The sequence below is a fragment of the Lichenostomus cassidix genome, chromosome 2 (genome assembly GCF_008360975.1).
Source record: "Lichenostomus cassidix isolate B80296 chromosome 2, HeHo_3.0, whole genome shotgun sequence".
NCBI lineage: Eukaryota > Metazoa > Chordata > Aves > Passeriformes > Meliphagidae > Lichenostomus > Lichenostomus cassidix.
Genome location: NC_139482.1, coordinates 45,552,340 through 45,576,441, shown reverse-complemented (window position 1 = coordinate 45,576,441; position 24,102 = coordinate 45,552,340). Strand labels below are relative to the sequence as shown.

General features: G+C 46.2%; 3 protein-coding genes across 6 annotated transcripts in view; 1 reads left to right on the top strand and 2 right to left on the bottom strand.

Annotated features, from left to right (window-relative positions):
- The first annotated feature begins 274 nt into the window (after positions 1-274).
- Positions 275-14,506, top strand: SLC6A20 (solute carrier family 6 member 20). Of its 3 annotated transcripts, XM_085051369.1 has the most exons (12): positions 370-405; positions 4,552-4,648; positions 5,287-5,427; positions 6,146-6,237; positions 6,951-7,178; positions 8,132-8,242; positions 8,644-8,885; positions 9,751-9,913; positions 10,226-10,430; positions 11,191-11,350; positions 12,398-12,563; positions 13,448-14,506. In XM_085051369.1, exons 3-12 carry the CDS (start codon positions 5,313-5,315, stop codon positions 13,595-13,597), a joined length of 1,632 nt encoding a protein of 543 aa, XP_084907495.1. In that variant the 5' UTR covers positions 370-405; positions 4,552-4,648; positions 5,287-5,312; the 3' UTR covers positions 13,598-14,506. The 3 variants fall into 3 exon arrangements, with proteins under 3 accessions (XP_084907496.1, XP_084907495.1, XP_084907494.1); XM_085051370.1 differs by lacking the exon at positions 4,552-4,648 and having other exon boundaries at positions 275-405; XM_085051368.1 differs by lacking the exons at positions 370-405; positions 4,552-4,648 and adding an exon at positions 444-1,277.
- A 359-nt stretch (positions 14,507-14,865) lies between these two features.
- SNRPD1 (small nuclear ribonucleoprotein D1 polypeptide) lies at positions 14,866-20,703 on the bottom strand. The gene is made up of 4 exons (XM_085051373.1): positions 20,547-20,703; positions 19,929-20,005; positions 17,312-17,503; positions 14,866-15,043 (listed from the first exon to the last, which is right to left on the bottom strand). Exons 1-4 carry the CDS (start codon positions 20,558-20,560, stop codon positions 14,967-14,969), a joined length of 360 nt encoding a protein of 119 aa, XP_084907499.1. The 5' UTR covers positions 20,561-20,703; the 3' UTR covers positions 14,866-14,966.
- A 697-nt stretch (positions 20,704-21,400) lies between these two features.
- Positions 21,401-24,102, bottom strand: part of SACM1L (SAC1 like phosphatidylinositide phosphatase) — a 29,569-nt gene continuing 26,867 nt past the window's right edge. The window contains exon 20 of one of the 2 annotated variants that reach the window (XM_085051367.1): positions 21,401-23,500. In XM_085051367.1, coding sequence (XP_084907493.1) covers positions 23,364-23,500 — 137 coding nt within the window. In that variant the 3' untranslated portion in view covers positions 21,401-23,363. The remainder of the gene's footprint in view (positions 23,501-24,102) is intronic. The other variant, XR_014849844.1, reaches the window with a different exon arrangement.

Genomic DNA, 24,102 nt, shown 5'->3' with positions numbered 1-24,102 from the left:
ATTCCTGGTGCTGGAGGAATGAGACTGACAGCAGCTGAGCGAGCCTTACTTGTAAAATGGTCCTGAAAGGTGCCCTGGAAAAAACCAATTTAAAAAGAGTCCTTGGAGTTGTTCAGCCACTCTTTATTGCTGCAGACGCTGCTGGGAGCCTCCTTCACTGGGAGACCTGTCCAAAGTGGTTGAGCTCAAAGTGTACCTTGGCAGGAGCCCAAACACACAGGGTTCATGGTCAGACCTGGCACCTCAGTGTGCCTTCAGACAACCCAAAGGCCTCCTAGATCCTTCTGCCTCCGCAATGGCCACAGACACCTTTTTCCACTGGCCTATGTATTTGGTCCCTGAATGTATTTTAAACGGCAACCCCTCAGAAAAGTTCACCTGCAGGCGTGGGGTTTGAGCATGAAGGTAAGTGAAAAGAGATGCTATTTCACACTGTTACACACATGCAGAGCATGTAGGGGGAGGGCAGTATTCCTGGAGGGTCAAACTTGAGTGTTGTTCTCTCAAGTGTGCAGCAGGCTGGGGACCTTGGTGACCAAAAGGGTTGTTTCAAGGCCACTTTTGGCACTGGGGAGTGTGCTGGGTTGGTTGTGGTGAGCACCAGGGCACAGACAGAGTATGTCTGAGGACCTGTTTATTCTTGCCCTAAAAGTCAGCACTGACAGTCTATAAACCCAGTCCTAATGGTGTGGGAACCCCTCTTCTGTACAAGAAAATTCAAGGTGGTGCCTCATGCACATGAATGTCACTCTGTAGGAAGGGAGTCCTGTGGTGAAGGAGTGTCCCATTTCCAAAACCAAACTGCAGCCCTAGTGTTATTTCCTCACAGCTTCAAGTTGGCATGTGAGTCAATAAAAATCCCTCAGATCACATCCTTCCCAGAAATGCCAGTCAAAACCCAAGCAGCTATTCACCCAAAGTACCAATTTTATAGTTCTGTGTGTGTCTATAATCTATTTACCAGCATTCCTATTTCAGTATGTGCCTGTTAATAAGATTAGTAATTAAAAAGCTTGATAGGAATTGGCAAGCATAGCTCCTCCGCCTTTCCCTCCCCTCCAAGCCGGACTGGTGTGGAGTGTGAGGCACGGCTGGCAGAGTACCTGTGGGACTGAAGGCAGGAGGCTCTGCTGGAACCTCTGCCTGCAAGAAAGCAATGGAGAAATCCCGACCCTTATGGGACAATCCCCTGCAGTTTGTTTTCGCCTGCATTTCCTATGCTGTAGGGCTGGGAAATGTGTGGAGGTTTCCATACTTATGTCAGATGTACGGAGGAGGTAAGTGTGGCTTACATTTTCTTGATTCCCTTGAGGAGGAGTGTGGCAAGTTTAAGTCCAAAAGTATGTTGTCCATGCTACTACCCTGTCCACCCAGCAGGGTCCAGGGCAGAATAGGAGGTCTGGCTTTCTGTTGGTGTGCAATCTGTTTTATTGTGGCTTTATTTTATGTATTCTTTAGCATCAGGCTTTTACCTGACAGCTGCCCCAGTATAGTGGCATTTGTTTCCTATACATGCAATGGAGCAGTGGGAAGGCACATGTTTTCTAAAAGAATGGAGGTAGAGTGAGAGATATGGATCCACATGGTATTAATTTATTACATTTTTGTCCCATTGAACCACTCTGAAGGTGTCAGAAACTGGTTCAGTTCCTTGTACATTCACCTATGGGGACTTGGAACCTATTGAGAAGGGGAGATGCTTACACTGATTTAATTTAAAGATCAGCTGTATCTTTTTAAGCACTTGTCATTAATGTCTTTTATACAAAGCCTTACTTTAGGGGATAATAACTTGGCTGCAAATTTGCCTTGAAGTGGGCTAAGATACCTTAATCAACAGGAGTTCCACAGCTAAAGTCTCCCAGGAACCTCTGAAAATAAGGAATAAATTGATTTGTCCTTCAAAAATAAATAAAATTTAAAAAAAAAAAAAAAATCCCCAAAACATCTTTGAAAGTTTATCCTTCTGCTGGGTCCAAACTGAAGAAAGATTATGTCTGTGTCATGTACAAGCCACAGCTGTTTTTCCTTAGAAATCAAAAGTCAGGTAATTAGATTAATTGTAGACTAGTACTAAGAATCTCATCTAGTGTACAGCTACCACTGTTTTGAAAAATCTTTAGAAATAGGCACTCTTTATAAGACAACCAAGTTTTTTACTGCTTTGCATACTGCATATGCTGTCATAGTTTCAGACCCATCTCAGTCTTGCATTCAGTGACATGATGAGCATCTGCCTCATCTGCTTCTGGTCTCCTTCCACCTTTTCTTCCTTTCAGGAAGAAACACTGAGATATTTAACTACTTTTTGCTTCTTTTATGCTTGTTTTGTTGTCTTGTAGTTTACTTCTTAGTGCACCTGTTGCGGTAGGAGGTGGTTCATGCTGTTATTTGAAAAGTCATCTCAGTGCTGAGACTGCATCAGAGCTGTCCTGTGGCATCAGGTCAGAAAAACCCAGATAATATTAGGGTGAAGTGTCAGTAGAAGATAAATGTTGCAGTGCCTGAAGCTTTCTTAGACAGTTCAGATAGCAGAAATTACAGATGAGCTGTAATTCTGCATGTATTCCTCTCCACATGCTTTAAGGGTAAAGACTTCATGTGTGACACTGAACTCTAGCACAAAGCTTAAAATGCAAGTTATTTCTCTATGCAGTCAAACTGCACATGATCACTTCGCTAGCAGCCCATCATGGCAGACATCCTGAAGGACAGCAAAACTCCAACATTTTGGGAGCTTTGTGTGTTTTTTTTAATCAGCCATCTGTCTTGTAGTGGGTGAAAATTCTCTGGAATGTAACCAAAACTGGAACACTTGATTAACCTGAATAGAAGATGGAATAAGCTTCCCTGCATATTGCAGGGGCTTTGGACTAGATAACCTTTATAAGGTGCCTTCCAACTCAAACTATTCTATGATTCTATGATACACCCGATTATTTTCTGAAAAGCATATTTTATGAGACTGTTTTTCCATTATTTTTCATTATATTCTCCATTATTTTTCTCTTCAGCACTTGTATTTATGTGGGGAAAGGCAGCTCTTTCTACTGTGAAACTAAAACTCCTGACAGGTTTTGCTTTTCTTAATTGTTTTATTCACTGCCCTCTTAAAGAGGATTCTGTGGCTTTCCAGGACAAAACTCACACATACAGAACATCATTTCAGAGCATAAAAGCTGGATATGCCAGGCACTGGGATTTAGCAGGGACATCAGCTTGCTTGGTATCTTCCTTGTAGTAAAGCACAGAGCCAGTTCTTGTCCTGCCCAGCAGAGCAATAGGGCCCTTATCGCAGCTGATACTGATAAAGAGAATATTTGCAGACTTTATAACCTCTCTTTCTGTTCATCAGCAGTTTGCATCCTCCTCCCTCTCCTTGCTCTTCTCCAGAGAGCTTGACCTGAGCAGAGCAGGGCAGATTCCAACCTCATAGGTGCAGTTACTCTGGCCCTACGCAGGCTGGGCCAGGCTGAAACGAGGCTGGCATGGATCTGGTGCTCAGCAGCACTGGGCAAGGAAGCCCCTGAGCACCAGGCAGGAGCCCAAGCAGGGGCAAGGGTGCCACTGGTCAAGCCCAGCGCCTTGAGAAGATCCAGGGCACACTCTGCAGGTTTTGCCAGCTGCAGGGATCTGGCCTGGAGGCTGGTTTTTGCAGACCGCAGGCACCGCAGGGAGCAACGCCCACCAGGTGTAAAAGAGTGGAGCTGTGCTGATTCACAGCTGATAAGGAGCTGGTTTATCAGCTGCCCAGAGCCAGTTATATGGGACATTTTGGTTCTGTGGGAAGAGAAGCATTAGGAGCAAGATCTGTGTGCAAACAGGGTGCAGAGCAAAGGGGCAGGGGCTTAGCCCTGGCACCCCCAGCTGCGGAGGGACATTGGGGTGAAGAACAAGCCTGAAAGCGTTTCTCCGCCTTGCCAGCTAGAACAGTCAATGCCAAACATGTGGCAGCGCTGCTGGGAGGGTGGAAAAGGCTTCTCAAGGGCCTAATGCTGATTCCCCCTGTGGTGGTACATGGCAGAACTCCCCTCGGTGGGGCAGCTTGTACCCCACCGGCACAGAGCGGCTGCGGGAGCTCTTAAACCTCCGACAGCTCCCTTGCGGCATAGGAAGTTATCTAACAGACTAACAAAGAGGTTGTTAATAACAAGAGAGCTGGGAGGTGGGAAATTAATTCCCAGAATAAACCGGATTATTGCTCTGTGTTTATTTCCAGGTCTTTGCCTCAGTCGCTGCACAGAGTTCATTTCTCCACAGCACTGCACAGAGCCCATTGCAAGGAATGTTAATGCCACAGATTAAATCCTAAATAAGATATATTTACGTAAATATTTTGGCTTGCTGTAAAAAGAGAAGCAGGGAAGCCTTCACAAAAATCCAGCTTTTGACTCAGTCAGCAGTACTTTCTGAAGTGAGCCCCAAGTTGAATACAAGGATTTAATTTTTTTTATGGCAGAAATTTAAGCTGAAGCACATCCTGATTGCCAGCTGGGAAGATGCTTTCCCCTTCCTCACTGCCAGTCTCTCCATGCTGTTCCTCTTCCACAGGAGCATCTCTGTGGCTCTTCATGAGGAGGGAAGCAGGGATGAGCAGCCCCATACAGGAAGAGACTCTATGCCTCTGTCTCAGGGTCTGCTCCCACAGGTGGGGCCCAGGGGGAAAAGCCTTAATCCATTTGCTGGTTCTTGTGGGGTCAGCATGGGGGTTTGGGAGCTTTTTAGTTTTTTGGTTGTTGTTATTTTTAAGTGAGGCCAGACTTTAATATGTAACTCAAAGCTCTGTCTGATACAGACATTGCTGTTACCTTTTCTTTGAACACTTTGGCTGTGCACAGAACACCCCACAATGAACTAAATCTTTCCCTCGTCCTCTTTGTCTCATTATCGTTTACAAGGTTTGGCAGGTGGTTGGTTACCCTTTAACAGCCCCAGCCCCCAGCATTGTTCAAACCTCCCGGATGCATCTGGGCAGTGCTGCCATACCACAGTGCTGACCAACACACTTTAACAGCAGAAATCCCAGCCCTGCCAAGTCCCTGCGGAAAATTCCCTGTGCCCAGGCAGTCAGCGCCCACCAGCCTCTGAGGCATTGCCTGAAACTCTGTGAGATGTCCTTCCAGGCTGGGCCATGCCCTCAGTACTCAAGGTACCTGGGCAGGACCAGGACCCAGACCCAGCCAGCCCCTGGGACACTGACAGCATGATTTGAACACAAACAAGGCAATGGAGTGTTTGTCTTGCTGCTGATCTGCTGAAGGCTTACTATTGGGTTTGTTTTCACAGGTGGCTTTTTGATCCCATACCTTATCATGCTGATTGCCGAGGGGATGCCGCTGCTCTACTTGGAGCTGGCCGTGGGGCAGCGGATGCGTCAGGGCAGCATCGGCGCCTGGAAAATAATAAGCCCCTACCTCTGTGGTGTTGGTACGTTCTCAGTTTCCATCTTTGTTTTCCAGCACACAGGGAATGGGGGTGATTTTAGATTGGAGAGCTTTGTCTTTCATAGAAGACCCAGGTTTTGCTGGGTCTCACCAGGCTGAGCAAAGCCAGACACCTGATGGTATGTGTTAATCCTGTCCCTTGTGGGGCATGGGGGCCAGACCCCACCTTGCTGTGTTGGGTCTGGACTCAGAGGTGTGAGTCCCCCTGCCCTCAGGCAGACTGCCAAAATCACAGTGTGAAAGCCAGTGCAAAATGCAGCCCCTGGGGCTGCACAGTGGGCTTTGGGTCCCAAGAGAACCTTCCCAATAAGCTCAACACGAGCGAGAAAATGGTATCTTAATTTCCTAATGTTCCAATCTACCATTTACCAATGTCCACTCTTAGCTACATTTTTATGTTATGAAATTAGCCTGAAAACCCAAGCTATCCTTAATTTTCACACACACACATTTTATTTCTAATGACACATTGAATATTCACTCCCCAGAGCCTAAAGTTTAGAATCCAGTTCAGGATAGTCCTGGTGGGAGGAGAAGGTATCTATAGTGACAAGGACATGCCCTGTACACGTGGCTGTGCAGGGACAAAGCCCCTCCTGTGTCAGCCATGGCAGCACTGCTCCCACACCCCACAGATGTTATGGAACCCTGGGCATTTTGGGGTTTTGCTGCTGACCAAGTGTCTCCGTCCATACCTGCAGGAGTTGCCAGTGTTGTTGTCTCCTTCTTCCTCTCCATGTATTACAACGTGATAAATGCCTGGGCCTTCTGGTACCTCTTCCACTCCTTCCAGGTACGTGGGCTCCCAACAGCCCAGTTTGGCCACACTGTGGCCGTGAAAGGTCATGGTGGCTTTGCCTTGGTGCTGGATGTTGCATGGAACCATCGTCAGCTGGGAAAGGGAGGTGGAAGGGTGTCAAAAGCTTCAGAAACCCAGGGCTTTTCTGGAGGGAAAAGTGAGGCAGTGGTGTCTCCCTCCACGGTCTTCCCAGATGCATGGGCTATTGTCTTCTCCTCCCCATGAAATTCAGGTCAAGGCCAGCCTTGTGATGCTTTGGTTGCATGTGCCAGGGTGTCCTACATCTTGGGATGGGTCTGTCTGATGGCAGGGGAGAGGTTTGGCTCCACAGTAGAGGACTGGAGAGTGTCATCCCCAGTGCAGAGGCTTAAAGAGGCTCACTCCTTGGGGAGAGAGTCAGTCTGGTCATCCCCAAGGAAGAGGGACAGAGCAGATCTGTCCTTGGGTAGATGGTCAGAAAGGGTCATCCCCAGGGGAGAGGATCAGAAGGCATCAATCCTTGGGGAGAGGGTTCTTCCCAAGGGAGAGTGTCAAAAGAGATCTTCCCCAGGGAAGAGGGTCATCCCCAGCCCCAGGCAGCACCATGCAGAGAGAAGCAAGCCCAGGCAGAAAGCCACCTCGCCATCATCCTCCCTGTCCCCCAGTGGCACCTCGGCTCTCCCTGCCATGCCGACAGCCAGCACTCACTCCATGTCCCTTCCTCCCAGGACCCCCTGCCATGGGCCACCTGCCCCCTCAACAGCAACCGCACTGGCTACGAGGAGGAGTGTGAGAAGACCTCATCCACGCAGTACTTCTGGTACCGGCAGACCCTGAACATCTCTCCGTCGCTGGAGGCCAGCGGCAGCGTGCAGTGGGAGCAGGCGCTCTGCCTGACGCTGGCCTGGCTCGTGGTTTACCTTTGCATTCTCCGCGGCACTGCCTCCACCGGCAAGGTGAGAGCGGCATAGCCCTGCCGAGCCCGGGCGGGACGTGGGGAGGGGAAATGAGCACCCAAAGGCAGTGCGGAATGGCTGCAGTTCTTTGGGGTCACGGCATGTCCCCCGGGGCACCGAGCTCTGCTGCATCTGCTGCTCTGTCAAGTTGCAGCTGAAGCAGGATCAACCAAAAAACTGATACTAAAAATAATCCAGAAAAGTCCTTTAAACGCAGCCACCTCTGCTGCAAACCACTTGCCAGGTTACTGGCCACGGGGAAAGCCCGCTGCCACAGCAGAGCCCTGTCAGGAGACATCTATTTCTTCGTCTTTGCAAGAAAAAAAAGACATCTACTGGACATTTTTTGCTTGCTTTTTATTCACAGCAGAAGTTATGAGGAAGTGGGGAGAAAAACCCCAATGTCCTGGCTGAGCCTGCATTAAGCAGAAAGCTGAGGGCTGTAATCCCCAAATCGTCTTAGCTGAACGCGGAAAGCCAAGAGACTGTAAACTAGGAATAACCTCTTAAACTTGCTGCAAATTCAACTAAATTTTGATTCAATTTGATTCAATTCAAGTTTGATTTTGACCTTTTATGAGCTCTGCTTGCCTTCCTTGTAGAGCAAATGATGAATGACCTTTGCCTAATGAGTTTTTGATAGATATCTGTGAACTGGTGTTACGCCACCAAATGATGCAAAACTGAGTTTGTGAATGCTGCAAATATTTTAGATTTTTGTTTGATTTCCAGTCAAAGAGAAGACCCTGGGAACAGTAGTGCAGGTCTTCAGTATTATTAGAAATTTGTTTCCCTAAAAATAAATCTAAAGTTAGATTTGTCTGATAATATTTCTTTAAGACATGATAACAAACACAATAATGGAAATTATTTATGTAAAGTGAGACTAACCGTAGTAGATTAGCTTTGTCTTATGTATTCTTTAGACCAAGGTCTTTCCCCTCTTTCTCCAGGTCGTCTATGTGACAGCCTCTTTGCCATACTGTGTTCTCATCATATTCCTCATCAGAGGATTAACACTTCATGGAGCTGTGAATGGGCTTATCTACATGTTCACACCAAAGGTACAGAAAAGCTGCCACTGAATTTTCCATGAAATGTTATTGATTACTGAGCATGTAAGCTTTTAAAAGGCCTGGTCCCTCTTCTTTTTATAATGAATTCTTGAGGCAGTAGCATAGGTGTGGCAGCTGGAAACCCCAGCTGGGAGTGGCTGGAGGCTGTTCTGCCATGGTGCCCATAAGCTGCTTGCTTTTTCCTGCATGAAAAGACCTTCCATTAGCATAACCTATACCATATTACTTTCAGTCAGAGCAGTAACCCTGCCCAAAACCACCCCTGACCTATAATGAGTGCACAAAGGGCCCCATTCTTGCCCTTATCCCCATCCCTGCAGGCTGGCAGGGGCAGTGCTGGGCACTGGCGTAGAACATCATGGTCTTGCTCTCTCATCTGGCTTTTGCAGCTGGAGCAGCTGTCAAACCCCAAGACCTGGATCGGCGCTGCCACACAGATCTTCTTCTCTCTGGGCCTTGGCTTTGGCAGCCTCATTGCCTTTGCCAGCTACAATGCGCCGAGCAACAACTGCGAGAGACACGCCATCATCGTCTCCCTCATCAACAGCACCACCTCCATATTTGCCAGCATCGTCACTTTCTCCATCTATGGCTTCAAGGCAACCTTTAACTATGAGAGCTGTATCAACAAGTAAGAGCCTGCTGTTCCACTTGTTTGCCACTGCCGTTCTGGGGCAGGTGAGGGGGGAGGTAAATAAATAACAGCTCACAGCACTGCCAGTACTGCCCCGAGATCAGGGCTGATACTGCTCTAATAAAGCTAAAGGAGCTATTCAAAGTGATGAAGCCTGAGACAGAAGGTCAGAGCGCTTTGCCTTTTGACACCTGTGTGCCGCTTCCAGCATGGGCCTGGTCAAGAGGATGGGTTTGCCTGGGCAAGTCACAGAGGCACTTTCCCCCGTGTTCTTGTCCTGGCCCATGCTCCAGGGAGTGTGAGGGAGCTGATTAATAAATGCAGTGATGCTCAGATCTCCCCTTTTAAGGCTAAGCCTTGTTCCAGGAGTTCAGCTTCCTTGCTATGATGCAGTGCAAGTGCCCAGCGGCCTGCAGGATTGTGTCCTGGGGGCAGCAAGCTCTCATGCAGTCCCTGGCACAGGGCCCATGGCAGTTACACATTTACTCATATTTTTAGAGCTTTTAATCTATCTGCTGATCAGAGAGGAAACCAAGCTGCTAGTCTTTGCTTGTTGCCAAAAGACTTTAAAGTTGGTGGGGTGTGGATGTGAGACTGGAGGGCAAAGGGGAAGAGACATCAGCCAGCGCTGGCTGGCACCCAAAATACCTGCCTGGGAGCAGCAGTGTGGGTGCAGGAGCTGCTGCCTCCAAAGCACAGATGAGCACAAGGTCACCCTTGTACCAACTGTGCTGGGAATGCTGCTCTCACCCAGGGAGGCTGAAGTCCTGAGGCCAGCAAAGCATCTCCCCAGGGGCTGATGGAGAAAAGGTATGAGGTGTCCTGGGCCTGAAAGCCATTAAATTCCTGTAATCCTTCCCAGGGTGATCCTGCTGCTGATGAATGCTTTTGACCTGGAGGAAGGCTCTTTGACAGCAGACAACCTCAATGAGAAGAAAGAGTACCTCATGGCCACCTACCCACAGGAATATGCCCAGTTAGCACCACAGATTAAAAACTGCAGCTTAGAAGCTGAGCTAGACACAGTGAGTTGCCACTTTGTGCTGTCACCTTTGCTCCCACTGAGCTCAGGCATCCCATGTGAGCCCAGGAGCTGCCTGACAAAGGGCTGGGGATCATTTCTACACCTTAGGATGGGGCAGGTGCTCACTTGGGTCATTAGCATCCAGTGTCCATTCAGCTGGGATAAACCATTGAAGACCTCACCTGCTTTTGCTGTGCAAAGCCACTCCTCAGGTGCCCTTTGTCATGACACAGAGTCACTCTCTTACATCTTATGTCCTTTATCAAGCTGAGGAGCTGCCTGTAATTCAGTTTTGCCCCCTTGTCTCCATCAGGCTGTCCAGGGGACAGGACTGGCATTTATAGTCTATTCAGAAGCGATCAAAAACATGGAGGTGCCCCAGCTGTACTCTGTGCTCTACTTCTTCATGCTGCTGATGCTGGGCATTGGCAGCATGCTGGGGAACACAGCTGCCATCCTCACGCCGCTGACTGACAGCAAAGTCATTGCCTCCCGCTTTCCCAAGGAGGTGATCTCAGGTAAGAACCTGCTGGGCTGCAGCACAGGCCACACAGTGAGAGTGTGAGTGTGAGTGTGAGTGTGTGTGTGTGTGTGTGTGTGTGTGCAAATCTGTGGTGTCCCACTACTGTGGAGTGCCATTCCACTGTCTGACCTCGGGTGGAGCAGCAAATGTGCTGCTGGAAAGGTTTGCCTGCCCTTGTGAAATTGTGCCCAGCCTGTGCAGCGCTTTCCCTTGGGAGCTCCCAAAGCACCAGGGCAATCGTGGCTGTGCTTTTAAAGCCTTCCCAACACACCCCAGCTCCTTCAGACTGGTGTCTACTGACTGGTGAAACTTGAAAGGGCAGTACAAATGGCAAGATAGCTGCAGCGAGTAGCTCTTCAGTCACATCGCCAGTATCCTAACCATGAACCACCTCTGTCTTTGGCCAAAAAAATATGTGCCCTGTTTGGGCATGGAAATCAGTTGTCCTACCTTAAAACCTGTTTTAGCTGGATGCCCCGTGCATGCACATGTGACAAGGCTGTAGTTAAGACTTGGGTGTCTTGACCATGTCTGGGGTGATGTGCTGTGACTGCAAGTCTAAGGAGCAGCAGTTTAATGACAGTCACACATGCACAGAGACAGGTCTTCTTTAGAGGGGGAGGAAAAGAAATCCTTCTCCTCAGAGAAAGCTGCTCAGCAGAAATCCCACCAGCTTTTTTAGTCATGAGAAGTGTGACATTTTCCCTACGTAGACTTCCAAGTATAATGACAGGATCCCTGTTTTATCCATGCAGGTGTTGTGTGTTTCATGAATTGTATAATTGGCCTGATCTTCACCATAGAGGCTGGAAATTATTGGTTTGATATCTTCAACGACTACGCAGCCACCCTCTCACTGCTGCTCATTGTGCTGGTGGAAACCATTGCTGTGTGTTACATCTATGGGATAAGGAGGTAAAAGCTGGAGCCCTGCTTTCTTCATAGTGGGACAGCTGGGGAAGCAGCCACGGGCCAAGACATGCAGGGCCAAGAACAAAAATACTGCCTTGGGCTAAGTGTTTCTCCTATGCTATAGGATCAGCAAGGTGACGGGAATGTTCCCTGCCCTGCAGTCCCCTTCCAGGGGCTTGGCTCAGGGCTGTGAGGAGCCAGGCTGGGCTGACGCTGTGTCTGCTAGCAGGGGACTACTACAGAGCTGTACACATGGCTCCTTGCTCTTGTCTTTGGTCTCAGGAGCAACTTCTGCCAAAACTCTGCTCCTCCCATGGCAGGAATTCAGCCACAAGCACAGCAGTGCCAATAAGTCTGGTTTCAAAGGTGGTCACCTTGTACATCGTTTGTCTCCCAATCAATCCTTGTGGGGAGAAGGAAGATCTGGCATCAGGAAAAGTTTTGAACAGCAAAGGTGTTTGAAAATAGCTGAAGGAAAAGGCTTGAGCCTTTGCTTTGTTAGTCTGCCAGCACAGGTGTCCAGGCACATACATGGGTATTAACCCCTTGATGAGTTCAAAGCCTTTGAGTACAGATCAAGGTCTCCTGTGAGATTTTAAGTACCATTCCCAGTGTTGATACTTCCTCAGACAGTCAGATAACAGCACTGAGAACAGCTCAACTACACAAACCCAGCCATTTTCTCCACAGTACTTCAGCATTATTGCTTTTCTCTGTGAGCTGACACCACTAACAGTCCGAGCTTACACTTGAGGCAGAACTTTCTTGCTGTGCCTGTTTCTAGCTACTCTCTGCAACTTGGGATTCTCTTGGAAGCCTCACTTGTCTTTTCTGATTTCACCTTCACCATAGTTCTGGTGAGCTGGCTTTTCAGGAAGTAGCTCTCTGCTCATTTGTGGTCAACTGTACTCCCGCATCTGACATACTCGATTCTGTAGGTGGTTTTTGAAGTAACTCAGAAAAAGGTATTGATTGAACATCTGTAGCCACTCTCAAAAAATCACATTTGGTTTTTTAAAAAAAAAATGTGTTTGTTTTTCTTTTGAACAGATTTGAGAAAGATCTTTACACCATGATTGGACGCAAACCAAACTGGTATTGGAAAATTATGTGGGCTTTTGTTAGTCCACTGCTAATTATAAGCCTACTTATATTTTACCTCACCGACTACATCCTCACAGGAACATTTCAATACCAAGCATGGGATGCCACACAGGTAAAAGAGTTTTGGGTTTGGGCTTTTTTTTTTTTTTTTAAACTTTCCTTAGTTCCTGCAAAGATACAAGCTTCTTTCCTAACTACACTGGGCAACTAAATTCCACAAAATGGCCTTCTGAAAGTGAGGAAAACAGGGAAAACTTGGTCTAGTGATGATGCAATGATTCTATAAAATCAACTTATTTCCCTCTGATTCTTAACCCTTCACAGAATTTCATTCATGTTGAAGACCCAAATATCATCTTTAAAAATACACTTTAAACAAAACCCCCCTACTTTCAAAGTGTATTTATTTTGAACAATATTAGTGGTATTTTAACAGAACTGAGCTGCTGCTGGAATAGTTTCCATACACGTTTTTCTCCATGGTCAGAACACTTTTCTAAGAATACCAGATTGTGTATTTATCACAGAGTAATTACTACTGGACAAATAGTCACTGGTTTCATAACCTTTTGTGGAAATATTTCCATCATGCAGAAACAAAGCACATAATTGTTTTCATGTCATGGCCAATTTGGGACCCATGGCAGGCCTGGCCTGTTGACTGGGTGTCAGCATGAGCCTGCAGGCTCCAGGAGAGGAACAGAGGCCTGACAGAGGTCAGGCACCAGCCAACTCATTAAGTAACACAAATCAAGCCAAACCCTGCTCTTTACCAAAGCTTGCAGAAGTTTTCCCCAATCCTGTTGTCAGCAGCTCTGTTCTTGTCAGTTTTCAGTGTACATAGTTGGACAGAGAACAGCACTGAGGGCAGCCACGGGCTGCCACAGCCTGACAATGCTTCTCAGTGGTCCTGTTTAGATCCACATACACAGCTTTGCTTCCGGCCCTACCCAGGGACAGATCCCACAGATCCAACACTGCTTTTCTCCCTTGCAGGGGCAGCTGGTGACCAAGGATTACCCAAGCTACGCCCTGGCAGTGATCGGGCTGCTGGTGGCAGCATCCACCATGTGCATACCCCTGGGAGCACTAGTGACTTTTATAAAGAAGAGACTGAAGAGGGAACGAGTTTCAACTGTTGCATGAAAGCTGACAGCTGGATTTGGGAAGACCTTACCCCCATAATCAGTGACTGGGCACTTCTGGAAGACAGCAGCAACCATTATTTGTAGCAGCTATTTATAGAGTTGAGAATGGTGGGTGCTATATTGACCAAAAAGTGCTCTTGGGAGGTTCCACAATGGTTTGGGGGAAAAAAAGCTCTTCTGTAACAAGATGAAGCTTTAAAATGACCTCTATAAAAGAGGGGAGGAGAAGAGCAGCTCACAAAATGTCAGCTAGCACAAATTAACCAGCATACCAGCCAGTTACACAACGTTAGGTGATTTATTTCCACTGCTGTAGCACTGCCTGTGTGGAAACATGAGCAACCAAGCATGTTCCTGCACCAAAGTTCCAGCAAACACCCTCAACCATTGAAGACACTTAAGCGTACTCATTATTTGAAATGCCGTCTGTATTTCATTGACAGGTGACACTGAAGTCTGGCAGTAAGACTGTGACAACTGCTTTCCTGCATGGGAGAAATCCATAGGATGGCACTGGGAGATAAATGTAGCCCATGTGGCTTCTTTTATACTTGTGTCCAGCAATGCAGTGAATATATATATTTATATATGCATATAGATATATATATATATGCACACATATATATGAGCTCCCATCTCCAGAAGAAGTAGGCTTCCACTTCCAGTAAATAACTGTGCACTGTGCTGTACTTTGTATTTTCTAGGGATGCACTTTAAGTACACTAGAAGGTATCTGTGATAAAGCTGCTTTATGAGCCCCACCCAAACAAAAATATGCCATATAATTAGCTCTGACATAGTTCATATCCAGGTATTCTTTAATCATCAGATGTGACAATCCAGCAGTTCCATGGACCTGGTTAATTTCCCTGTAGAAATGTTTTATAAAGAAAGCAACATGTTTAAATTGCAAGCTTCATCTAATAGAAAACATTAAAATTACATCTATGAACTTTGAAAAAGGTCATTCTGAAGAACAATATTAGAGACACACTCATGGGACAGGGGTTCTCAATACAGCGTCTTAACTATGTAACCGTTAGAAGAAGGCAAGTGCCTTAGAAAAGAGAGATTAATTTTAAACATTGTTAAAGCACAACACAAGTCTCTTGTTCTGGGGCAAAAAGCAAGAGGAATTGTACAGCCCTCAGGGGTGGGCAAAATCTTGACAGTAACAACCAACAAGAGCCGTGTAGTCTGCAACAGCCCTAAAAACAGGACACGCCTGCCTCCCTCCCCAGGCTTTGCTAACAAAGGAAAGACACCTTTTCACATTTCAGTTTATTAAAAATGGATACCATAAACAAGACCTGTACAAAAAATAGCCGAAATTGCCCAGAATTTGGTAAGAGTTGCATGATGAGAAGTTATCGTCTTGGGCCTCCTCTTCCTCTTCCACGACCTCGGCCTCTGCCACGGCCTCTGCCACGGCCTCTTCCAGCAACTTGGCAGGTAAAAGAAAAAAGGGTAAATCAAGTGAGACCTAGAAATACTTCAATTTCAATTAAAATATTCTATATTGAGCATAATCACCACACTGCTTTCCTGTGATAAGACATTAAGTTAGGTATTAAGTCTGTTAATGCTCAGTAAGTTTCAGGTAATATTTTTATGTTTTGTGTTAGTGTTTCCAGTATACATCTTCCACAGCCTACCGTCCTTGGCTTCACTGAAGAAAAGAAGGGCATAAAACGACTGGCTGCTCCCAAATGATTGGATAATCTGACAGGAAACTAGGATTCCTCTTTTTTCTACACACTTACAGTCTAGTTTTTTAGAGGGAAATGCAAATTTTGACATGCTGTAAGATTCCCAAACTCATCCTGTCTCAGGCACCGCGTGGAAGGTCAGCATTTTGAAAGGATCCCACCACCCAACAGCTTCTACTGTTCTCAGTGACATCTGCCAATTGCAGATGTGATTCTAAGGCAAAGATCTTGACTGTGTGCTCCCAGTTTTAATTACTGCTATTTAATTGTAAAGGGAAGGTAGAATCATAGGATAATGCTGGCCACAAGCAACTGCTGAAGGTTGTATGATCCATAAGGTGATAATGTTCATCTTTTTCTCACAAAGAAATACGACCCACCAGGCTGCAAGAGCACTCTGCAAACTTTGGATAATTGGTTCATTTCAAACATGTTTGAGTGCAGGGCTCAAAAAGGTACTGAAAATTCTGTAGAAGCAGGTGGCTTTCTAAGAGACACCCACTGGCATCCACATTCAATGAGCAGGATGTGACAATTATTCTGGGATGTAGGTTAGAAATGTAGGAAAGACAGAAGGAGCAGAGACACAGGACAAATTTGACATAAGCAAGGTGTCATAATTTTGCTGGTAACACACTGACCCTATAAAATCCATGGAAGCATCAACCCCAGCTGGAGGATGACAGCAGCAGCACGTAGCTGTGTTCACCAAGCACTACCAGCACTCTTGGACCCAAGGCACATGTAGCACACACACCTCAGCCAGCATCCTGCCCTTCCCTGACAATTTCACTGGTCAAGGACAGATCAAGGGTTTGACACTTCTGAAGCCCAAGGGCATTAATGGATTAAGGCAAAGCACAGCACAGCATTGGTGTGAGGAAGCTTCTGCATAACTGCGGATGCAGGGAGCATCGAACAGAAGTAACTGGAGCTATCACAGCTGCTTTCCTTTCCCCAAAGATAACACAAAGCAGGGATGTTCTTGTTCAGACCACATTGTGAAGTTCAGAAAAAGCAACCCAACCACATCCATTTCTCCATGTGGTCAGATTGTTTTTAATGAACATGAGAGGAGCAAAGCCCCTTTGGGAGCTTTATCCTTATTCCCTATCAAGAGAGCAGCCACGGTGCTGGCACTTGGTGAGGCACAGCTAAGGTTCCTTACCCCATGTCAGTGAGGTGAACTCACCAATGCAGAACACCCTGCACACACAAACACTTCTACACTAATTGCAGGAGAAATGGTACAACATGATTTTAGAGCACAATTAGCTTTCACTTACAGCTCACTGTTTTAAAAACACAGAGTGACTACTGGGCAAAATATATGCTGCTGCAGATTTCCTGGGATATACTGGATACTCATTTTTAATAGTGTGGATTAAGTGTGAGTTATTGTCTATATTGTTAGGCTTCTAAGGAGAAGGATTTTTATTCAGCAGCATTTTGAAAAAAAGTTCCAGGAAGAGCAGAGACTGGAACACTACTCGAGCCAAAGCTGGAGATCTGCTCATTGGGATACAGCCTAGACTCTCTCAGGTCCTCAAGTCTCTCAAATTCAGTTCTCAGAGATACCATTTTTATTCCCCACCAAATTTTAGTGAACCATTCAGCACCGTTTGAGGCACTGTCCTGTACTTATTATCTATGTGAAGCTCCCCATACAAACTGGGAAAACACAGCAGACATCTGGAGAAGAGGAAGTATGTATCTCCTTGGTGCCAACTGTGAGACTCAGATAGGTTAAGACTTACTCAAGCTGATAAGCATTTACATTTTTAAAAATAGATGCATGAAAAGCCACAACTTCATGTGAATGAAAGCTCTGCAGATGCCATGGAGGTGGGCAAGGCAGACTGAGCCAGTGCAGTGTCAAACTTTCAGCAATGAAGGAATTCGATGCCAAATTCAGACATTAAGAGACTCAAATCAGACATCTTCAGACTCACAGAACTAAAATGCACACAAAGGCAACACAGACTAGGAAAGCACAAACTCACCCGCTTCTCTTTTCTTGGATTTGACTTTTGGTTCAACATCCACTAGCAAAGTATCCAGAGGCAAACTGTCTGGCAGAATGAAGTAGCGGATGTTGTTCCCTCGAATACTCAGTGTCTCCAGCTGTACAGGCTCTCTGTTCTTCAGTGTCATTTTCACTGCTTTGAGATGCGTGTTCATACTGACATCCACTCCTGAAACAAAACAAGCCTCATTTCAGGGGTGAGGTCTCTTGTTGCCTGTTTTTAAGTCTGCACATGAAATGAGATTTATCCTGCTCATTGACACCTGCTTCTGCCACTCATGAATTACACCTCAGCCTCTCACAGAATGAAACTACATCTCTTTTTCTCTCTTGAATTATGCCACTTACCAATTGCTAATTGCTGCCTTTAGCTCCTCATGGTTAGATCTTTATCCTGATCCTTGCTTTGTAAATGGTTAAAATAACTCCTCTGAACAACAAATAAACTAATACTTATTACAGAACTCTAATACTAGTCTTTAGTCCTCTAAAAAGAAGTAGAACAAACCTTGGAGAAGGAAAAACAATCTGAATAATTTCCTTTTTCTGTAAGCCTTAGGAAATTCAACTGCAAAAGCAGTATTTACCTTCTGATAAAATACATCCAATACCAGAATGAATTTTCTATGGAAGTACATAAAACACCCCACTGCAAGGAACAACCATTGTGGTTACAAACTCTGGGAACAGCCAGTATGCAAGAACTGAATGGAATCAGTACTGTGCACACTATGCTGTGTGATGCATAATCCGAAACTGGAAAAAAAAACCTCAGCTGGATGCATGTACTGTGTTACAGCCATGAGAAGCAATTAAAAAAAAACAAAACCAGAAGATTTTATTCTGCAAATCACAAGCTTTACAGGGGATTTGATCTCCAGCTGTGAAGATCAAAATGACAGTGACTTGATTTTTCTGTCCTCTTGCCCTCCTTCTAGATTCTACACAGCTCCCCCTGACCCAGTCCCTTGGCTGGTGTGAGGGGCATTACACAAAACCTGTCCCTTCATCCCAGCTCCTGCCCTGACCAATCCACTCACTGGAAGGAAGGGGAGATTGTGCAATCTTTTCACAGATTCTTAGCAGAAAATGAGAGAGACTTTGCTCAACAATTAAGCCTGAAAGAGCAGTGAGGTCAGGAGCCCAGCAGTGTGTTTGCTTCCCATCTGGCTGGGTTCAGCAGAGCATGCTGCAATCGAGCACCGAGGTGGCTCACTCAGCTCTAATCAAAGCTGATAGACCTGGCTGCAAAATAATGCTGGTTTTGAACTCTGCCAAATCCCTACAGATTGCTGCTGGCCAAAAAAGCACCTCAGCAATCCTCTGGAATAAAATTCAAATTTAACAGAGTTGTATCTTAATTTGTTTCAAGAGTGCCTGGGCAGAAAAACTTCTAAAAGCTGCCTGGGGATGTATTTAGGAAGGGAGGTGAAGCAGCTTCCTCAGCTCACCCGTGAGGGTTTGCCATTATACCTGCTGTCTCTAAGTAAAGCTCACAGGAACAATCTCAGAGCAATGTCCCTCACTGAGATTATTAATGCAAACAAAATAGTTTGTACGTTTTAATACGTGAGAATCACATAATGAACCACACAGAATTCCCTGCAACCTTCAGCTCAGTGTTCAAAGAAGCACCTGGTAATCAGTAACAACCAGGTACTGACAGGACCAGACCTCTGGCAACAGCAGGGCAGCAGATTCTCTTGGCCAGGATTCCTCTTTGCCCTGTATCCCAGACACAGCTCTGCCTTCTCAAACCTGTCTCATGAAATCAAACATATGCAAATATGCATTTCCATCTAGGCTCACCTTAAGAAAAAACTTGCTCAACAGATTAACTTTGTTTTTTAGATTAGAACTGCCTACATACAAAATTTAACCAATATAAGACCACATTAGCTGGAACAGGTTGCCCAGAGCAGCTGTGGATGCCCATCCCGGGCAGCGTTCAAGGCCAGGCTGGATGGCACTTTGAGCAAGCTGGTCCGGTGGAAGACATTCCTGCCCATTGAAGGGGGTTGGAACTGGATGATCTTAAATGCCCCTTCCAACCCAAATCACTCTGTGACTCTGTGATCGTGCTGCTAAAACTCTAAGAAACTACGAATACAAGGTTTGGAAGAGTTTGCTTCCTTCCCCCTGAGCCTGTCTCTAGGCAAAACTGTACAAAGGCTCCCAGTGCTACAGCGAATTTACACCTCCCAGCAGAACCTTTAAAACAGAGAAATCTGATCACAAAATACACCCCCAGCGCCGGTCTGACCACGGGTGGACTCACCCACTACTACACATCAAAGACAATCTGTGACCCACTGAAATTCTCAAGTATTTTCGTGGTTGCTTATAGAGAGCTGGCTGGTCACAGCTCCCCACTGTTCCCAGCAACTTCCCACAGTATCCAGACACTTCCATAACACAAACACACCTCGCGGTTGCACACAAAGATATGAATTACAGAGCCTATCTCTTGCACTTTCCTGCGCCAGTCTCCGCAAGAGGGAGCAGAGGACACAGAACTCATTCAAACATCGCAACATACTGTTTGCTGAAAGGCAAGTGGGAACATTTTGCTGCATCCTCCCATCCTGCCGTACCTGTGATCGTTCCGTGCACCTGCGTCCCATTCTTCAGCTCAATGGTCACAGTCTCATGGCTCAGCTTCATTAGAAACCTGGCAATTAAAATCGCATTTAAAAATGCCAAACCCGTTCACTCCCACACAAAGCCGTACGCGCTCGCCAGCCTGCACCAGGCATTTCCGCATCCTGAGCGCCAAACACGGCGTTCACGGGTCCCGCTGGGGATGCTGAGTGACAAACTCCCCATCCTGCCCAGCCACCGGGAGCTGGGACAGAGCAGTGACACTGCCAGGCGACACGGCCATCACTGTGCCAGGAAGCAGCCATTTTACAAGCCGTTACAATCCCGGGAAGCCAACGCAGTCCCAGTCCGGGGGCTTTCCCTGCAGAAAGCGGGGTTTTGCCGAGCTACCCGCGCAGGCGGCGGGGCGGGAGCGCGGCCCAGCAGAGCGGTGCCATCGCGGGCAGCTCCCGCTGGCCCATCCCGGCCCCGGCCCGTGCCGCTCCCGCTCTCGGCCGCGCTGGGGGGAGAGCGCGGGGCGGCCCTGAGCGCGCGCGCTCGCCCGGCGCTCCCGCCGCGGCCTGGCCGGGCAATCCGCCTCCATCCGCCCCCATCCGCGCCCACCCGCTCACCTGACGAGCTTCATGGCGGCGGGCGGGCGGCCCCGAGCGCGGAGCGGCGGCGGGCGGGGAGCCCCGGGCGAGCGGAGCCCCGAAAGCGGCGCGGCGGAGGCACCTCTCCGTCAGGCCGCGATCGACCGGCGGAATCGGAGCCGACAGCGCCCCCCAGCGGCCCGGAGGACTCACGGCAGCGGCTGGTCCCGCCCGTGAGGGAAAAGGGGAAGGAAAACAGGAGTGGGGAAGACAGAAGAGAGGAGGATGCAGGGGTGGAAAAGAAATATGGGGGAAAAGAAGAATGGCGATGGCGGGAGAGGAGGAGAAGGCTGAGCAGCGTCTGGCTTTTCCTAAGGTTTTACAGCTACGAGCTTGACTTCCTTAATTAAAAATACATTTTAGAAGAGTACTTCATTTTAATCCTTCTTTGAGCTTTACGGGAAGAAAAATGCAAGGCCAAGAACCTGTAAAGCACTAAATTACTGTGAAAAAAGTTACAGCTTCAGGATCCAGAGCTGTAATAGTAACAATTTTCTGTGCATGTGTCAGTCACCCAGTGACGGTGGGAAGGAAAGGGAGAAGAGCCATTGGCCCAGAGCAGAGGTGACACCTGGGATGCACCCCTGGAGAACTCCAGCCACAGTAGCTCTCCGACTGAGATGCAGCCCTGGCAGCAAGGAGTGGTACATCACACGGTGCAGGCTGACATTGGGCACTGCATGAGATCAGCACTGTTTGAGCACAGCACAGGAGGATCCTGCCCTGCAATGAGCAAACACAAAACTGAAGCATCCTTCACGTGTGAAAAAATTCCTAAGGAACAATTTGGGAACAGCCTTCTCTGAAGCAGAAAATGCACCACAGCCAGTACATCTAGAAAAGTTGAACATTTTATTGTCATTTAGGAATACACCATTTGTGATTTTTAGAAATACAGACTCTTTGCAAAGCACTGAAATACAGGTGCCTTCCAACTTCTAAAACCTACATTATTCTATGTCTTACAAATCTTTTATATTAGCAGTTCAAGTTTGGTCTTTGCTGCAACGAGTTCTTCACCAGAGATGCAACAACTTAGTTCTAGACTGCAAGACAACTGAGCCAAGTTTCAAACTCCACCTGCCAGTGAGCCACCAGAACCACTGCTTTCAAATATTGAGTCTATGATGTTCTTGTACTTTGTGCCCATGAGGGAGTTCACCTTTGAAAATTTTAAATTAGGAGGATTTTCCAGTTAACCACCAACTGGTATTTTTCCATGACAGCATCTAGAAGCAAATGGATACTTTGCAAGTACTAGTGCTCATGAACAGGTTATGTTTACACAAAACCCAGAGAGGCCTCCAGAAACATTCAAGGCTAAAATGAACAGTTGCCAAAAAAAAAAAAAAAAAGAAAAAAAGAAAAATCTGTACATATTTTCAGTCATAACACAAGGGAACACTGGCATATCAGTGTTTTGTGTTCTAGCTTCAATAGTGACACCTGTGCTAGTCCTAGTAGTATTCTACATGTTTGTCCCTTCCCCCCATTTAAATTTTATACTCGCAATCTGAATATACAGCTGTACTTACAGGAAATATTAAACAATGCACAGCGCCTTAAGCAAGTTCCATGTCTGGTTTTGAATAAACCATATAAAATAAGTGACAAAATAGTTTAAAATTGGTCCTTATTTTTATACAGCTTGGAAGCACTAAATTTAAAGACACACATTAACCAGCACACATTAGTCTGCAGCTTTTTTTTTCTCATTTTTTTTCCTTAAAAGAGTGTGTTACAGTATCATGCATGAAAAGCAAGCTGCTGCTCCCAAGTAGAAATACGGAGTTTAGACTTAATGCTTTCTCCTCAGGCTGTTATTCCTTCTTTCATAAATTATTTCAACATAACCAAGGATAGAAGCAGCTGACAAGCAAAACAGTATGAAGTTCACCTTTCATGTTGTGACCCATTCTTAAAGTAATGAAGTACTTTGGAACTTTAGCATAAGGAAGGTTGAATAAACACTGCAAAGGACTTTTACATTCTTTGATTTTGTTTACATCTTCAGAAAGAAAATTCTATGTTTTAACTCGCTAACTACTGGATTTTCATATGGAGACTGTAGTATTGAAACAGTGCAAGACATTTGCAACTTCAGGAACATCCAATTACACTGCCCTTTCACCCAAACAATGATTAGCAGAATATTGCATCAGTTCTAGATAAACAAGACAGGACAAAAACCTCATTTTAGAATAGCATTAGGATTCAAAAATCTTTCATATTTAGTGAAAAGAATCCACACACAAATATGCACGAAGGACTCCTTAACACAGACTTTATCACAACAAATGTAATCCAGCTATAAGTCTGGACCTAGACTTTTTATTGGTATGAAGCCGTATTTGTTCAGAGACCACTATCAGATGTTCCATTTTTAATGCTTCAACATTTGGGTATTTTGACACATGAACAGCTCAGAGCTCTCTCCTGTCAAGATCAAAAAACCAGCTGAAACAGCCTAGGTGGAACATGAACTTAAGCAGGCCACTTAAGCTCCAAAACATTCCAGACACCAAAAAGCTGGCTTTTGTCTTTGCATTACCCCAGTAACAGTGGAGCCCTGTCCACTAATGCAATATTCCAAAGACCATTGCAACTAAGACTGTCAAGTCAGGTCTCAGTTGAAAGCTCCCACCACCACAGGACATGGTTTCCTTACCCCTCACCCCCCCTTGCCAAGGAAGAATGTTCATAAGAGCATTATTTGGTGTGGAAAGCAGGTCAGTAGAGACTCCAAGTGTGGCTTGAAGAATCCTCAGTACCAAGCCGCTTTCCACACACACAAATTCAGTCCATCTTCTCTTTCTGGACCAGCTTGGGTGCATCTACAAAATCCTTGCCATTGTAAAGGATGATAGCAAAAGTTCCAAAGCTGGCACTTCCCCAGAAAAGCACATAGGCCAGTGTCTCAGTCCATGTATCACCTGTGAAGAAGAGTCAGACACACCTTTTAGTTCATTATCTCCAAGTACCACAGAGTTTTGCTTTAGTACAAATGCAAAATATTTCAAGCTCTGCCTTAGAAACCAGTGGTCAAATGAAATCAGAAGTCTTTCACAGATCTTATTCTGTTTCCTTACTTTGGAAAACTTGTATTTGCCACATAGTTCTTGGAACACATTGAACAGACATCTATGGAAGTCTGTCAAGAACTCTACTGGCACTAATGTTAGAAAATTCAAGACAAAAGCAGACGGCAAAAACCTTCTCCACTCCCAACACAGTTTTAGATTAAAGGGACATCCATCAGAACCAGGCTTGTGCCTGTATCTGACAGTTCTGAACTGCCTTTCTACCTAAAATTAGACAGGTATTCCTCTGGGGTTTCATGTAGCCTACAATAAAGCTACAGGTCTACCAAGGTGCATCTAAATTTGGGGACAATTAACTGTCCCTTAATTGATTTCTACATGAGTTCTAACATTGTTTGCTGTAGCACTTCAGTTTTTTCCACATTAATGATACAGTGCTAAACCTCAATTTTCAAAGCCATGCTCAAACACCTTTAAGAGTGATTGAGAGGCAA